This window comes from Mesocricetus auratus, unplaced genomic scaffold (assembly GCF_017639785.1).
Source record: "Mesocricetus auratus isolate SY011 unplaced genomic scaffold, BCM_Maur_2.0 Super-Scaffold_100013, whole genome shotgun sequence".
Classification (NCBI taxonomy): Eukaryota; Metazoa; Chordata; class Mammalia; order Rodentia; family Cricetidae; genus Mesocricetus; species Mesocricetus auratus.
The window spans coordinates 45444354-45462707 of NW_024429196.1; the positions used below are offsets into that span (position 1 = coordinate 45444354).

Below are 18354 nucleotides of genomic sequence, written 5' to 3' on the forward strand. Positions count from 1 at the left end.
TGACGCTGCTGCTGACTTCTGGGAGTAGTTCCTAGGAAAGTGGTCGCTCGCTCAGAATAGACCTTACTCAGGATCCGCTCTATCTTCTGTTTAGTAGGTTTCCCAGGCCCGCGACACTAGAGAGACCCTGCTTCCCGGCTTGCCTAGTCGGCATTTGATTTTCCAAGAAACGCGGTGCTTTAAAAAGTACGCGTAAACCCGGCACACACGCATGCGCGCACATGGAGCAAGGGACAGGCAGAAGGAGCGAGAGGAAGGAAGGGAGAAGGAGAAGGGAGGGAGAGGAAGGGAGAGAGGAAGAGGAAGGGAGGGAGGGAGGGGGCGGTGGGCTCCCGGAGCTACAAGATGATCCGGAAAAGAAAGAGGTGGAAAATTACCATTTTAGTTGGTTTTGTTTTAGGAAATGAATAATGAATAAAATACATAAACACGGATAGGCATTATTGACTAATCAGAGCAATAAATATCCGCCTGAAAATGAGTTAAAGCAAATCTTTTTGTTGTTGCTTTGCTTTTTGTTTCGTTGAGCGAGGCTGGATTCAAACTCGTGTCAGCCCTCCTGTTTCAGGCTTTCCATTGCTGGAATTACAGGCATGAGCTACAATTCCCTGCTTGAAAAGTATCCTTCCTTTCTTCCTTCCTTCCTTCCTCCCTTCCTTCCTTCCTTCCCTCCTCCTTCTCTCCCTCCCTCTCCTTTTCCTTCAAGATTTATTTTTATTTTCGTGTATGTGTGTGTCAAAGTGGGGATATATATATGGGCATTTGGATATCGGAGGCGGCAAAAAAGGGGCGTGGGATCCTCTGGAACTGCTGGGAACTACACTCATGTCCTCTGGAAAAGCAAGAAGACTCTTAACTGCCAACCATTTCTCTGGCCTCGGAAAGCAAGTTCTCTAAGGAAGAGAATGGCGGTTTCAGAGGAAGAGCACAGATCAAAGGTGAACAGGCCCCAGCACTCGGGAGGCAGAGGCAGGCGGATCTCTGTGAGTTTGAGGCCAGCCTGGTCTACAGAGTTCCAGGACAGCCTCCAAAACAATACAGAGAAACCCTGTCTCAAAAAACCAAAAACCAACCAAACAAACAAACAAACAAAAAAACAAAAAAGAAAGTGAACAGGCAGTTACGTCCACAGGTCAAATGAAGAATGAGTGATGATGAGGCAAGCTAGTAGCTGATCACCTCCATCCTTCACGTGAAAAGGAGTCAGGAAGATTCCTCACTGGCTCCAGGCAAATCAGTCATGGGAGGAGCTGAACGTGGGGGGAGCGAAGAACAGGTGCCTCGCTGTGTTCCGTCAGGATTCTTTTCCTTAAGCGTGCACCGACATCTTTGTGCTTGTTTTGTGGATTCAAGAGTTACAAAGAGTAATTATTTCATCTTCCTTGAAGAGTCTTTATGTTGTGGTTTTGTTACATGACCTGCTCCTCCAAGCAGCCCCACCTCAGCTCAGCAGCTTGCTCTCTGTGCCCAATCTTGTTCTGGTTTTTGTACCAAGAAGAATCTATACTTCACTATCTTCCAACAAGTAATCCCTGATTTTTTTTCTCTTGAACTTAGCTGTATCCTTTACTTCTCAGCTTAAAGCATTGATTTTAAAACTCTGATCAAAGCTAATCACGTTTTAGAGTTTCACTGGCCTTAAAATATGTGTAAGCAAAACAGTGGTCTTATTTTCCTTTAGTAGTGGCAAAGATTTTTCACTATTTGGTGTCAAAATAATTTATGAATTCATAGACAGGGTCTTTCTGGTCTGCAACGTGTGACCCTCTTGCCTCAGCCAGCCCTGGGCTGGGTTACAGGCATGTATCACTGCCACTTGCTCCCATTCCTGTGTGTGCTCATGTGAGTATGCACCGCTGTCTGCATGCATGAGGAGATCAGAGGACAACTCCAGTATTGCTTCTTAGAAACAGTCCACCTTTCTTTTAGAGACAGGGTCTGGCACTGGGACCTGGAACTTACCAAGTCAGCGAGGCTGGCTGTGACCCTCAGGGTCCATTTGTCTCTGCCTCTCCAGCACTGGAATTACAAGCACATATGTCATGCTTGACAACAACCAAACAAAACACAGCGAGGGCTCTGGCACTCTCCTTGGGTTCCAATGCTTAAGGCAAGCACTTTACTAACTGAGCATCTCACCAGCTGCCCCCACTACAATTTTTGTTGCTGTTGTTAGTTGAGCTGCTTTCTGCCTTTTCTTCTATGGTATTCTCTGGACGAGATGCAGCTGTATCTGTTGGGGCTGGATTCCCCAAGACCTGTGGATCTCTTCATTGTGTGTTTTTTTTTATTGCTTCCATGTGCTGTAAGGAGAAGCTCTCTGATGAGGGGTGTTAGCTACACTTACCTGTGGGTACACACAGATAAGATTTCTAATGTAGGGAGGAATGATGCTGGCCTAACAGAGTGGTGGTAGTCTATTCCTTTCTAAGATCCCTGACCTCAGTATTCCCTGGGAAACTGGCTAAATATGTAGCACCAGGCATGATTTTCTCCTGTCGAGTGGGGCTTAAGTCCAATTAGATAGTTGCTGGTTGCCACTGACATGTGAGTATCACTTATTGCACCTTTATGCATGTTCTAGCTAGTTTTATTTTTATGTCAGCTTGACACAAGATGGAGTCATCTGAAAGGAGGGAACTCAATTATAAAATACCTCCATAAGATCCAGCTGTAGGGCGTTTTCTTAATTAGTGATTGATGGGGAGGGGTCAGCCCATTGTGGGTGGGGTCACCCCTGGGCTGGTGGTTCTGGGTTCTATAAGAGTGCAGGCTGAGTAAGTCATTATGAGCAAGCCAGTAAGTGGCACTCCTCTGTGGTCCCTGTAACAGTTCCTACCTCCATGTTCCTGCACTGCTTGAGTTCCTGACCTCACAGTTTTGATGATGATGACTGTTATATGGAACTGTGCGTGAAATAAACCCTTTCCCCCATGTGTTGCTTTAGATCATCACAGCAATAGTAACCCTAACTAAGACACCATCTAAGTGGATACTGGTGGTGGTCACTTCCCAAGAGGAAGGACAGATTGTACACTTTACAGAGAAGAGGAAGTGCCAAGAAGCCTTACAAAAGTAGATGTCAGCAGCTCAGTTTAACTGTGTCTTAAGTTAGAGTTCCTTAGTCTGTTTTCCTATTCCTATGTAACCTAATATTTTCTAAATAAGCTTCTTAGGAAATTCATCCTATTCTTATTTTGACTAAAAACTTGTTTACAGTTTCTCTTTATCAGCAATTGCAGAATCTTACATGTGTATAAATTTTAAAATAGACTTCTATTTCCTTATACCTCACAATGCCTCTGATCTATGGTGATGGAAAAACCTTCCCTGAACATGTCAGGCTTGGAATTGGCAAAGCCGTCCTCTGGTCTGTGTAGGAATGTTGACAGTGCAACAGATTAGGGTATTTACAAATGATTGACCAGAATGGGCAAAACTAGCAACTACAGAAGGTTTTCTTCCTGGGTATTTACAGCTGGGAACTACTTACAGAGACCTCTTATTTCCTACAGAGTCTAGCTAACCCTTCCGCACACTGTACATAAAAAATATACAGTTTCTGGTTGCTGTGTAGTTGGTGCCACTCAATCAGAATGCCTACAGCCCACCTGTGGTGGCCCACATTTGACTCAGTTTCCATCTGGAGTCTATTCTGACTTACAAGTCATTTGAGTTCAAGCCTGCTTGTTTCAGTCCCCTTGAGAGCTGGGAGAAAGTTCTCATAAGCCCAAGAGAAAGAAGGCATTATTTTTTTTCATTAATTTTTCTTATTAATTTATTTTTTACATTCCAGTCCCAGTTCTCCCTCCCTCCTCTCCTTCCTCTCCCCCCACTCCCCTCCTCCCTACCTTCCATCACTCCTCAGAGACGGTAAAGCCTCCCCTAGGAAGTCTACTAAGTCTGTACCATCATCTAGTTGAGGCAGGATCAAGGCTCCTCTCCACACCCACACCCCTGTGTCTAGGCTAGACAAGGTATCTTTCCATAATGAATGGGCTCCATTAAGTCAGTCTGTGCATTAGAGATAGATCTTGGACCCACTGCCAGTGGTCTCATATATTGTCCCAGTCACAAAATTGTCAACTATATTAAGGGAGTCTAGTTTGGTTTTATGCAGGTTCCCATTTGTCAGACCTGAGTCAGTGATCCCTCACTAGCTTGGGTCAGCTGATTCTGTGGGTTTCCCAATCATGGTCTTGAGTCCTTTGTTCATATTAACGCTCCTCCCTCAAGAAAGGCATTATCTTATGATGTAGGCTGGTGAAGGCCAGCCGAAAGACACAGAGAGCTAGGGAATGAAGCTGCTTGCTGCTAGCAGGACTTACATGATAGATAGCCAGTCTGTCTTCTCTGATTCAAGAACAGAGAAGGGGGCTGGTTTACTGACTCTGCTGCTCTTTGTTCTGTTTTGCCTTTAGCTTGTATAAAAGCAGGTTTTAAATTAAACTTGGGGCTGTTTGGTGTGCTGTTTGGCACTGACTGGACAATCCTCCCAACTCTGTCTTGTTGTCTTTGTCTTAATGCCCCTGTTTCAGGTATCCCAGTTGCCTCATTGGAGCAGGCTCCAATATCCACCTAATCCCAGCTTTCCTGTGTGTGTATGCGTGTGTCTGTCCTTCATTCCATTGATGTCCCCAGTGAGGTTTCCAGGACCAAGCGGTGCAGGAGGTGACAGAAGAGGGTAGCAGGTAACTGGAACTGGAGTTACAGATATTTGTGAGGTACCATGAGGGAGCTGGGAGTCACACTCAGGTCCTCTGCAAAAGCCACTATTAAACCTTAATAAAATATATGGTTTACAACCATAGGATAGGTTGATTTTTTCATTTTTGTTTCTTTTTATTGTTTATATTTATATATTTCTTTTTTAATTTTTATATTTTTAAAAATATTTATTGAGAAGAGGTCTTGCTAGGTACCTCAGGCTGCCTCAAACTTGTGACCTTTTTATCCTAATCTCCAAGTGATACAAGTATGTATTACCAAGCCCATGTGTTTTGAAATATAAATACATTGTAGGGTGGTTAACTTGAATCATTAATGTGTGCATTATGTCACATACTTTGCATTTTTCCTTGTGATAGGAACATTTAAAATACACTCAGCAATTGTCAAAGATATAGTACATTGTGGGGGCTGGAACAATGGCTTAGTGGTTAAGAGTATTTATTGCTCTTGCAGAATACCCACATTTAGTTTCCAATAGCCAGGTGGCAGCTCTCAATCATCTGCAACCCCAGTTCTGACTTCTGTGGGCAGCAGACATGCATGTGGAACACATGCATACATGCCAGTAGAGCAAGCATATACATAAAAATGTGTAGAACATTATGATAGTATTCACAGTCACAAGGTTGCTTAATTGGACTCTTGAGTACATTACTCTTGTTTAACTGGTTAATTTTCCAACTGTGCTTAGGTTTGGGCTCAGAGCCTTATGACTGCTAGGCAAGTGCTGTACCTCTGAACCTCTGATCCAGTCCTTTGACCAGTATCTCCCAAAACCCATGAGTCCGCAGTCTTGGTCCCATTGCTCTGTCTTTTAAGAATGCAATCCCTTATATACCTGAAATCATGTGGTACTTTTCAGGGTCCAGCATGCTTCACTGAACACTCTGTCTTCCTGGTTCTTCATATTGCTCCAAATGCCAGGATTATTGCTTCTTCTTTTTCTCCTTTGTCTTCATTTTCATCTTTTTGTCTTCCTCCTCCTCTTCTTCAACTTCTCTTCTTCCTCCTCTTCTTCCCTTTTAGGCTGTTAAAGAGCTGTTTTATTTTCTCCACCATCACCACCTTTATTGTGGGTTGGGTGCTTTGCTTTTATTCATGTTATATTTTTTCCTTTTGTGGTGGTGATTATTTTTATTCATTTCTATCTATTTCTATATTTTTATTTCAGCATGCAGAATAGTTGGCTTCATTATGACATTTTAATTCCTGCTAGGTTTTGCTTGATCCTCTCCCATCTTCTTCTCTCCTATAGCTCCCTATTTTCTATTCCCACCTAAATACTTAGGATTTTTTCTTTTTGTGGATGAAGATAGTTGATCTATTGAGTGACACAGGTTGAATCCAAGTGAATAGTGAATGCTTTTGTGACTAAACATAGGAATGCAAGCATCTCTAAAATTATCATTTCATTTCCTTTGGATGCGTATCCAGGGGTGGGATTGTTGGATCATAAAGAAGAAAACTACACTTATCTTAAATGCAGTAGTGACTCTTAGAACAGCACACATGTACAAAATCACACCCAAATGTTTACAGTAAGCCACAAGCCCTCGTGCTCCTCTCTTGTCACATCCTCAACAGAGCAGGGAAATTCCCCGTTTTGAAAGACCCTAGCTTGACTCTTCCCCACCGTCTACAAGTTTGTCATGCTATTTCTGTCAATAGGAGCACTGACCAGCATGATTCCTACATATCTCAGATCTTCAACACAGTCACCAAAATAAATTTAAGCCAGGGCAAAGTGGCATATACCTCTGATCCTAGAAGTTGGAAAGTTTGAGGATTAATTCCTAGAAATGAGGTTCCCAAGTCAAAGGGCTTCATTCTGGTGATTTGTGCTGATCTTCACTGTTTGAAGCTCAGTGGAGAGAGAATCTCTATGCAGAGAGTTCACACTGCATGACTTCCATCTATGGATGCAGAGTTCACAAATGTTGAAGGATGATGCGATAGAAAACAAGAAGTTACCTGGGTCTCTCTGGCTCCCAAGGATCTTTGTGTCAGGTATCGGCTACTCACCACCACCTGTACTGTGTGAGACGATCTTTACCTGCTTAAGCTTTTCTTACTTGATTGAAAAAAATGTATACAAGGTATAGAAAATGCTAACAGCCATTTCAAACATGCGTTTCTGAAGAGATCAAAGCAACATGGCTTCTCAAATCTTACTGAGCATGCCAACATTCAGACAGATATCCTTCCCTGTGAATCAGCATAAATGGGCTGAGAACTGCATAACCAAGGGTCAGAAATTCTTGCAAATGCAATGTTAAGGAGTCATTCTTCAAAGAGAAGGATAAATATAAAGAAACAAAACAATCTGTCGAATAGAAGAAAACAAAACAGAGCATCAGCAGGAGGACACTCTGAGCAGCTCTCAGTTCAGGGGGGGTTCTGCAGAGAAGCTTGGAGTTCTGAAGGTAGAGGACATGCTGGTGGTGCTTGTGGAGAAGAAGTACCATATAGCCACTGGCCCCTCCCATGGCACCCTGAAACACAGCATCTCTCAGGACCATGAGGGTGAGAAAAATGCTGTTTATTTTCTGACTTTCTTTTTTGAAATAACAATATTTATTATTTTTACTCAGTTGTAATGTGTTTGTACTTCTGTTTCTGGTGGAATAGAGGAGGTTCATGCTAATCAAGGAATTGAGAATCCAAAAGAAGAGCAGCAAGAGAAGCACAGGTCCTGTAGACCTCAGTCTTAGCCTCCCCCACCAGGAGGCTCTGGGACTCATGATGATGGCCTGGACCACTGTGAGGAGACTGTTGGTGCAGATGGAGAGGCCCCGAGCCACCCTATCCAGGTAAACAGTGATGTGACAGCCTATATCACCTAGGAAATGTATCAGACCTAAAGCTGCAATTGTCGTTGGCATGCCCTTGGAGAAAAGCGTTATAATATTTGTAAAAGCCAGGTGGATGAGAATAAGGTATATAGATTTCTTTCCAGAACCCACAAAAGCGCATATGTAATTCACAAAAACAGAAATATTTGCCACAGTGCCAAGTCCAGTTAGAAGAAGGAATATTGTCGTTTCACTAATATTCAAAACCATTTTTAACTTCATAGGCAGAACATTTTGGATCTTCCAAATAGAGTTTGAGGAAATGATGTGTATCTATAAAATACATTGTATGTCATAGTGTGTTTCTTGACACATGCAATAGAACAGATTTTCTTTTTTAATCTAAAGAATTCTACTTCTTGTTGTCTTTATGGGCCATCTTGTACTTTAAGTGGAACTTGTGGCAGAAGATTAAACATTTTTGAAATCACAAAACAGATTTACTCCACTGACTTCCATACTAGCAAAATTAAATTACATGTTCAAATATTTACATATCCCATGTATTTTGAACCTCAGTGTGTGTTGAAATAAACTCAAAGGCTCCCCAATCAGAATGTCTCCTTGCATTTTCTATTTAACTATGTTATCACCCCATGAGTCAGTTCCCAACCTACACCTCTCCTTAATCTCCCTTCCTGCATACCTAGGTGAACAGACACTTCTCAAAATCATTGTGTCAAGCATGGTGGGCTCACTTCTGTGATCCCAGCACTTGAAGAAGGGTGAGACAGGAGGATTGCTGTGGATTCATTACCAGCCTGGGCAACAGAGAGAGTTTCAGTTCAGCCACAGTCACATAATAAGACCATGCGTAAACCCCCACCCCAAGAAAACCCTAGAACACCACAAAAAGCAAAACAAAAATTATTAGGAAACAAAACAGCCCTATTTTACTGTATCAGCATTAATGTCTTTCAGAGTGGGACACCTTTTTTCCTCTGCAGTGCCTTTTGTTTTGTTTCTATGTGATTTTTCGTTTAAAATGAATACAGCAAAGACCTGCTTTATGTCTTGGCTCTAGTTACTGTATCTTTGATTCATATATCTTTATACTCCAAAGGTGTGTACCACTGCGTCTCTCTTTTATCTGTTATCTTCAAGATCACGGGCAGCAAGAACTGTGTGAACATTGACTTGTGCCCAAGTCTGGATGATACGACCTCATGAGTAGAAATATCAAGTAATATCTTTCAGCCTCTAAAAGTGAGAGATTGCAATCTGTAACCATGCATTAAACAAAGTATGCTGTGATTGGAAATTCACAGCCCAAAGTGCTTGATGCTTCATAAAACTAGGCCTAATTTATGAATGAATTATATTCACTCATAACCTGGCCAAGATAAGAAACAATTATATTTTCAATATTAATTGTTATTAGTTTTCTCCATCGTACTGTATGATGAAGTTGACTCAGAGGCATAGTATGTTATCTAAGAGATTAGGAGAGACTTTGAGGATGAATGCAGGAACACAATTAAGAAACACACACACACACACACACACACACACACACACACACACACACAGGTCTTAATGGTTAAAGACAAAGTTTGTCCATGTGTGGGAGACAGACATACCAAGAGGAAATTTTGGAAAGCTGATAATGGTGTCAGTCATGGTACAGGTGAAAGCAGAGGCCAAGAGAAGAGATGCGCTTCTGGCTTGTTTCCCCCTAGGAAGTGGGAAAGTTCTTGAATCATTCTTATTCTTCCCAAAAGGAAAAAGGCAAGACATACGAAGACCCTCCCTGAGCTCCCCAAAGGCACTGGCTCCTGAGCATGGAAGCCTGGCACTTAACCATCTTCCCAGCCTGTGGTACATACCTATGGAGATCGGGCTCATTAAGTCCTATACCTCACAGTCAAAGAAAAAAATAAGCTACTGTGTAAGGGAAACCTTACAGCCACAGAGAGAACCATCAAAGACCGGTCAGGTCAGGTATACTCACCACAGCAGCTGCAGTAGAAGACTGGGTTAGTCCTCTGGCCGGGTGAGCCCTCCATGGTTGTATTTGAACCTTCTGGATTGGTAAACTCTTGTTTTCAATAACCTGCCACTGGGCCTCAGCTCTCAGTGCAGGGGAGAAGGAAGCCCTCTGCAGAATCTTGTCCCTCGGGTACAACTCTCTCTCTCCCTCCACAATTACTTCCTAGCTTTGTTCTAGAAGCTGTTTCATACTTAATTAGAATCTAATTACTTTATGTAGCAAACTATGGAAATGATATGAAAGTATAGTCTTGAGTTTAATTACTTTGGCAGAAAGACATGCAGTGAGGAAAGGAGCAGCAGCTAAGCTCGGTGTCTCCAGCCGTTTCTTCTCCAGTCCTCTCTTAGCCTTCACAGAGTTCTGAAGCTGTGAAGTAGAAGAGGACTCAGGCAGGCACAGAAAAGGAAATGTCCTCTTCTTTCCCTTGACCTGTTCCACACATGAGAGTTTGACAAATGACACCCATCTCTGGAGATTCCACTTCTGAGAAAGTCTCAGATACACAGCAGGGTACAGGGGTTCTCCTTGCTGTAAGTACCTTGATGGTTCAAGGTCTTCCATGAGTGATTGCTTCCTTCTTTGTCCATTAAACAGCAACTGGGACCCTCTAAACCCAACGGAACTCCATGTGAAAGACTAATCCTACCCTATAACAACTGTCAGTGCATATGAGAAGGTTATTGAATGAGGTATTGGTGGATGCAGTAAATTTACACAGGGAGCCCAATTACCAGGTGAATTTAGAATAAACTGTTTTACAAAATGAAGTGCCCCTTATTTGATATTGAGTTATAATTTTTCTTGGAAAGACTTAGCAAGGGGTATGTGCTTCAAAAGCAGACACAAGCAATTTTTTTATTGTTTCATAGTTTATTTTTGGAAAGACTAAAATAGATGTTTCCTTACATGGTATTTAACTTGTGTATTTTTTCTTTTTCCAATGTTTTTTTATTTGAACTAGAAACAAGCTTGCTTCCATGTCAGTCCCAGCTCCCTCTCCCACCCCTCTTCCCTTGTTCCTTCACCAGCTTTCCCAGCCCCCCACCCAATCCCCACACCATTCCCCAGGGAGGGTGAGGTCCTCCATGGGGGATCTCCAGAGTCTGTCATTTCATCCAGGGCAGGATCTAGGGCCTCCCCCATGTGTCCAGGCTGAGAAAGCATCCTTCCATGTGGAGTGGGCTCCCAAAGTTCATTTGTATGCCATGGTAAACACTGATCTACTACCCAAGGCCCGGCCCCAGAGATTGCCTGAGTCTCCTCACTGATACTACATTCAGGGGGTCTAGATCGGTCCCTTGCTGGCCTCTCAGCCATCAGTCTGGGGTCCAAGAGCTCCCCCTTGTCAGGTCAGCTGTTTCTGTGGGTTTCACCAGCCTGGTCTTGACCCCTTTGCTCATCACTCCTCCCTCTCTGTCATTGGGTTCCAGGAGTTTAGTTTAGTGTTTAGCAGGGAGTATCTGTCTCTGCTTCCATCAGTCACTGGTTGAAGGTTCTAGGACAAGCAAGTGATTTTGTAGGAGGGGGTGTTTAATGAGAAAAATGGAGAGACTGTGCTAGAGTGAGTTGGTGAATCCTGGTTGGACATCTTAGCCAAATAATTTATATTGATTGATGGACAGTGATGTTTTCTCTCAGGAATGTGTCAGTGGCCAAATAAGGGAATGGAGCTTGGGGGTTAGCTTTAGGAATGTAGTCCAATGGTTTTTAACAAGGGGGAGAAGCCTAAAAGGCAAAACCCACTTTTGGCACGTGTGCCATGCGTCTGTGTTTGCCATGTTTAGCCCTGCTAGAACCCTTCATCTGGACATTCCTAGAAAAGCACAGAGAGATATCTGTGTGGAGCTAGCCATTCCCCATAATGCACCACTGGGGCAACTGCTGAGGCCCCTGTATGTTCTGTTGAATGGATAGCAGTGTGGTGATTGATACTTAATTACTGACTGTTGCAGCCGTATTGTGCTTATGTAAGGGGCTATTTCATTGTTAGTAAGTCATCCTGAAGAGTTCAGAAGGAAGCGTGGTGATGAGGGCGGAGCAGTACACGAGGAGACTGTTCATGAACCACCTTAGAACAGAGGGAGCTCAGGGGCCATTAAGGAATCTGAAGCAGCTAAGAGGAGAAGACTCTCCACAGAGAAAAAATTGCTGGGGAGATGAGAATCCTAACAAGTCAAGAGACTGTGGAAACCACCCTGGGAACAAGGAGGAAAGACAGGATTTCTCTAGTCAGCAGGGTCTCCAGTGCCCACTCCACAGAGAACACTGGCACCTATGACAGTGATGTAACCAGGACTCATTCCCACTGGGCACCCCAGACAGGTGACATGGTTGCACATTTTTCCTGACAAGACTCTGTCCCTGTCGAGGGCCTTCAGGAGAGGAACTCTTCTATCCCAAAGCAGCCATGTTCTTAGCCTGGAGCCATCACTCCCCAGTTCATCTGCAGGCTCAGAGCTGGCTGTGTGGCTGCACTATGTCCACCAGGGGGACCCATTGTACCATGAACCTTCACTTGTATCCCTGGAGCCAAGCCCTGGCTGCATGTGCCTGCCCTCTGGGCCAGAGTGCAGGAAGAGCTAGTCTCTCCCAGCCCCAGAGCTGCTTGAGCCATACACACCTGTGCTTATACTTTGTTCCCTGCCTTTCCACTGTCATCCATGCCACACATGGTTACCAATGTGGCAGCAAAGGTTTGCTCCCCTGGACACCAGTGTCATTACTGAATGGACCCCAGGGACTTCGTTCATCGACGTTTACTTGTGTTCAGTCCCCACCTCTATGGTGTCTCACTCATCAACACCAGTACTGTCTGTGCAAGCGGCCCGTGTGAAAAATCCATCACCTTCTCTGAATTTGTCAAATGCAAACAGACTAGACATTGCTAATGTACTTATTGCCTCTATACATTGTATATATTTATTGCATATGGTTTTTCTTATGTTAGTTCTAGCCTTCTATTTTGTATTAGACAAAAGAGGAGAATTGTGGTGATATATTATTTATGATTTATTAAAGCCACTGGAGATAAAAATAAAAAGATCCATCACCAACATGGATCTTTCCCTGCTGGGAAAGGTAAAATCCAGGAAGACCTCAGAAGTCACTGCTATGAAAGTCAGCCAAGCCTTCTTCACCACTGGGGACAAGCTCTGCATTGACTGCCTAGGTCCTTGTTATGTTTCTCACCATTGTTTGGGACATGAGTGTTATTTGCAGGACAAGGAGTGCCTTACACATGCTGAGATTTTTGTACAAAAAAGGCCCTCCTTCAACCCATCCTATAAACACAGTAGTGTTTTTAGCTTTCTATGGAGACATCTTCCAAATGTTTGAGCTCCTGTGTTGAAGGGTTTACATGTTTCCACTTTTATAACTGAATAGGTTGCAGTTCTCTGAGAGGAGCAAACAGATGTCTTTCCCAACAAACGGAAATTTATCAACAAATTACATTCAGAGACAAGGGAGAGAGCATGACCATGGCCTGAGTCAGCCCCACAGTGTCTCAAGGACAGTTCCTGCAATCCCCTTGAAACTCAGTCAGTTATGGCCACAGATAAAACCTCAGCCAATTAAAAGTGTACTAATGTAACTGCTGCCTGCTTAACCAATTATATCTTACATGAGCTAATGTTCCCTAAAATTCCCTTAGCTGTGCTTGAAAGGAGCCTGCAGGTTCCTCTCAGGGCCACCACCATTTTGTATAGGTGAACGACCCCGCATGCATGCTGGAACAGTAATAAATGTTCTTTGTTCTTACAATCTATACGAGTCTGGGGTTGTCCTTCAATGTTTCTTCAGAACCTACAGTGATTTATTTATTTATTTAAAAGGTTCATTTATTTTTATTTTGAGTGTTTTGTCTTCCTGTTTGTATGTGCATCATATATGTGCTTGGCACGCAAAGAGGTCAGAAAAAGGTACCAGATTTCCTGAGACTGGAGTTAGACCAGTTTGAGCTGCTATGTGTGATCTGAGACTCAAATCCGGGTCCTGCAGAAGAGCACCCAGTGGCTTTAACCACTGAACCATCTCTCCAGGACCCAGTTTCCAATATTTAATGAAACTTTTCTTTCCTTTTATCATTATAAATAATCGTTTTTAGACTAACTTTAGATCAGACAAATTTGAACTTCATGGATTTATTTTTCACTGTGCTTTTTACACAAATCACAGTCATGTTCATTGTGGACAATGGACTGTCCTTTTACTTCCTCTGATATTGACTAAATGTCTAGAACAATCAGGAATAGAAAGAAATAGGAGTCATAAAGATCTCAGTTTCTGAACTTGGAGGAGTTTCATACATGAAGACTGAATATGACCTTAGCTACAGCTTTTTTTTCTGTAGTTACTTCATATCAAGTTGTGAAAAATCCTCATTTGCATTTCTAAAAATTTTATTTTCTTAATGGCTGGCCATTGAAAAATATCAAGTACATTTATGATTCTGATGAAATAAATGACCTTTTGATCTTTTCCAATACATAATTTGTTCAAAATATCAGATTTTTGAAATTTAAAACTGTGGCATTCCACTACTTGTTGTAGTCTAATTGGTTCATCTTTACTTCCTAAGAAGAGATCTTCGTGTTTCCACTGTTTGGAATGAGGCTGAATGCTGCCTTCTTAACTTTTCTTCCTTCACTCCCCTCTCTTTGCCTCCCCTCCCCTTCCATCTCCTCTCCTCCCCTCTCTCCTCCCTTCCTTTCCCCTCCCTCCCCTCCACTCCTCTCCCTACCCCTTTCCTCTTTACCTTTCTTTTCTTTCTTTTAGTCCCCTGGAACTTGATAGTCACCTCCCTCAGCCTCATGAATGCTGGATTTTTTTAAAGTGAGAGTAGCTGTAGGATGACTTGTTTGACTCCACATGCACACCACAAGAGGTCCTTAATCTTCCCTCGGTTCTTCTCTCAGGTCATAGTGTCTGGTGATTCTCCCATTTTATTGGCTGGAGGGGTTGTTAGAGAAATGTTTCCCAGACTCTTCAGTGAGCATGCCAACAGCTAGCCAAGCAGAAATCCTTTATTATCAGGATAAGCAGGAAAGCCAACTCCTAGAAACATTTTAGTATTTTGGAATCAAATGTCAAAACAGAACCAACATAGAAGGAGAACATGAAATCTCCTGAGTAATAGAGGAGGAAACAGGTCTTAAGAATGAGAACACTCCATGTAGCTGACTTCTGGGCTGGTACTATTTGCAATCCTGGAGCTGTGAAGATAGAGGACATGCTTGTAATGTCTATACAGGTGAAAAGCCATGTACTCAGCCCATGAGACTCTGAAAGATGGCATCAGGAAGAGCCATGAGAGACGGAAAAAGCCATTTAATTCTATACCTGGATGGCAGCATATAGCAATACCCATTGTAAACCCCAGCTCTAGATCTATTTAAACTTCTCCCTGCTATGATTTGATGAAGCAAGTTGGAGCTTATGAGGCCATTAAGATCCACAGGAGGAGGAGAAAGGGAAGAGCTTGTCATGCAGTCTGTGGTCTGAGCTTTCTCCACAAGGAAGTCCTAGGACTGATGGTGACAGCCTGGAACATGCTGAGGAGACAGGCGGTTCAGAAGGAAAAGACCTGAGCCACCCTTTCCGGATGAACCACACTTTTACAAGCTGCATTGCCCAGAACATTTTTGAAATGAATTTCTGGGGCTGTATATTGGACTGCTGAAATATAAATGATTACATTTGAAAACACCAGATGAGTGAAGTTAAGGTCTATAGGTCTTTTTCTCAGAATCCATGATAAACACGTGTACATGTCTCATAAATAAAAGGATGTTCCTAAAATTCCAAGTCCCGTAAGAGAAAGGAAGATCATTCATGGGATGAGGTCACTCCAGGTCATCTTTTGACTTCACGGTGAGGATTATGAAAATACATTCTGGGAGACACAGATAAGTGAAGCTGACATACCTCACCTTCCTGGATTTTGTCTTTGTTCAATGAGAAATTTATGAAATATGAAAATGTACGATTCTTTTCTAGTAGGCACATCATTATTTACTTTTTCTTCTTTTTTATTTTCTTATGTTCACTGACATGCTTCTGATAGTGATGTTTTAGACATAAATCCCATGTTAATCCATCTACTTGCTTTTCCAAAAAAAAAAACACTTCCTTGTGTTCCTCACCTCTAAAATTTACTTGATAATTTTTCCTTGAAAAAAAATGAGCATGAGCAGCATTGCACACTCAGTTTCTAAGCCAATGTGATCCTAAATATAGGTTTCTCCTTCCTTTTCACTCTGCACACCTGTTGAATATCAGTTTTCTCAAGATTAAGGTTTTCTTCCTTGGAGCAAAGCTCCTTAGACATATGAAGTTAAAGGGAGGTAAAAAAATGTTCTAAAGGGGTAGGAAGCTCATTAAACTCAGTAGTTGCAGGAGGTCCCTGAAACTGATCCCAGTTTCACTAGGCCCTGCCCCTCCCAATGTGTATATAAACAACACTGCTGAAACACAGTTTTGACAAGCCTAGCTGCCTGAAGGAAGCAGAGTTCACTCAAGCTGCCAGGGTTTGTGGAATCATGGTTGTCATAAAGTGTCTCTGGGATCTCAAGTTTTGTAGTCACAGTACTATCATGGAGAAGGACGTCTCTACACAATCTGTCCCTGAAGTGCAACCTTCCCTCTCCCTCCACAACAACTTCATCACTTTGTCTCAGGCATTATCTCAGTCTTAATTAGGGTTTAATTGTGCCCATAGAAGTGTGTGAAATGAGAAAGCAAACAAAAACTGAAGATTCTATGTTCAGACTTTCCCATTTCTCTAGGCCTGTGCATAAAGGAACTCGGTCCTCCTCATCCAGGTGGGATGTGCGAGAATCTGATAGAGGAGTAGGGAGTTCCTGCCCTTTGAAGGACAGTTACCTAGGTAGCAGCGGTCAGAGGGGACCCTATTTGTAGATAAAAACTCACTTTGACAGTCAAGAGAAGACACCCCCCCCAGTTACTCGGGGAGAAACACACTGAGTCAGAAGGCTTGTTGAAGCAGGATCTTGATTTATTCCAACAGGCAGGAACTTATATAGGGCTGAGGTAGGGGATGGGAAACATAGGATAGGGTAAGGTGATGTGAGGAGTAAGGGCCAATAATATTCCACCAAGCTGGCAGGTAGCTAGGCAGGGAGCTAGGCAGGGAGCAGTGTTACATCAGGTCTGGCTGAGTCACCCCCATGTGGAGGTTACAGGCCAGACACAGGTTGCCAAAATTAGCCAGGCTCAGGAGGTTATACTGGGCCTCACATCTGAGCCTTTTTTAGGCCCAACAAAAACCCACCCATAACCCATATTTTGGTAATGTGGGCATCATTCTCTAGACTACTTTCTATTGTCTGTGGACGTTCGTATTTTGGGGGGGAATTTTGAGAAAATCAGGATAATTTTTAAGTCATAGCTGGACCATCTGAGCCAGAGGACTTGAAGCTGTTTTGGATGTAGAATTCTGAAGAGACTGTAACAGAGGTATTTTGAGATGCTGTGTCTTCTCACCTTATTGGTGTCTGTTCACCTTGCTCTGAAAATACATAAACTTTAAAGGTAACATACATATCTACATTAATATAAGTATAGACTGTGCATTGTATACAAGTTAGTCAAAGATGATTTTGTTATTGTTGTTTTATGTTTGAGAAGGTAAAATATAGTTTTGTAGTCTTTCTGGGTTTCTTTCATTATGTCTATAGCCAAGATTTTCTGGGGATCTTCCCTGATCAAACCTGATCATCCTTATCAACCTGGAATGAATCCACAGCCTCTCATTTCCTGTGGAAATAATAGTATAACATCTTCCCCAAAGTAGCATATGTTTTGGCTTCCATTTTGAAGTCAAGACATTTTTTTAAATGTATAGGTTGAGTTTAATCCATCAGTTTTCATAATCCAGTGTGTCTTAGCAACTACGGTTCCTTCATTAGCAACAGAAAAGTTAAAGATAACACAATAACATGCAGGATCCAGACTCTGTGTATTTCCCATCTTTACGTGGCTTATTATTTGTTTTACTTTACTCCTTTTTAAAAGACTATTATTTTAGCTGGGCAGTGGTTGCACACGCCTTTAATCCCAGAGCTCGGGAGGCAGAGGCAGGCAGATCTCTGTGAGTTCGAGGCCGGGCTGGACCGACAGCCTCCAAAACAATACAGAGAAACCCTGTCTCGTAAAACCAAAAAAAAAAAATCTATTTTTTATTCTATTACTGTATATACTTTTTCTCTTTTCCCTCTCAAGCCTATGTACATTTTTTTTAAAACACCCTGTGACCCGTTTAGAGGATTGTCCCATCTGGATCTGTCTTTACTGTATTGTTCTTTGATTAGATGAGATGAATGCTAAACTGCAGAGCACTGCTCTGCTTAGTTCATGTGTTGGCGCATGGCATTGGCGGCTGGCTCCTCCTGTTTGGTTCCCTGAGAGCCTAGCTTCGCGGTCAAGGTACCAACAGGAGTGAGCCACTTTCATTGCCCCAGCTCTGGGAAGTTGTGGGTCCATGCTACCACAAGGTAGCATGTTGCCAGCTGCTCATAAACCCCATCTAGTGTTCAGCAGCAGGGCCTCTTAAAGGAGCCGTGCGTCTGATTGTCGCTAGCATCAAGCCTACCCAGGAAAGGCAGTAATCAAGAAGTTGCATTCGAGCTTGTTTTTATGTGTTTGGAACCCTTTTAAAAAGATTTCTCAGCTTTTATGCAGATCTACATTACCCTACATTTCTATGTTGAATAGTAAAATGTTTGCCCTATATATACAGTATTTATTCCTGCAGAGAATGTT

At 42.6% G+C, this 18354-nt stretch overlaps 1 protein-coding gene and 1 pseudogene across 1 annotated transcript; both read right to left on the reverse strand.

Moving 5' to 3' along the window:
• Positions 1-6899: 6899 nt before the first annotated feature.
• Positions 6900-7805, reverse strand: LOC101844518 (vomeronasal type-1 receptor 1-like). Its single transcript, XM_005086689.1, has one exon. The coding sequence runs from the start codon at positions 7803-7805 to the stop codon at positions 6900-6902; it is 906 nt and encodes a 301-aa protein (XP_005086746.1).
• A 6823-nt stretch (positions 7806-14628) lies between these two features.
• On the reverse strand, positions 14629-15430 carry LOC101825630 (annotated as a pseudogene).
• Positions 15431-18354: the final 2924 nt, after the last annotated feature.

Bases quoted from the DNA above. Each gene is read 5' to 3' on its own strand.
- LOC101844518 (XM_005086689.1), bottom strand. From the start codon at position 7,805: ATGAAGTTAAAAATGGTTTTGAATATTAGTGAAACGACAATATTCCTT.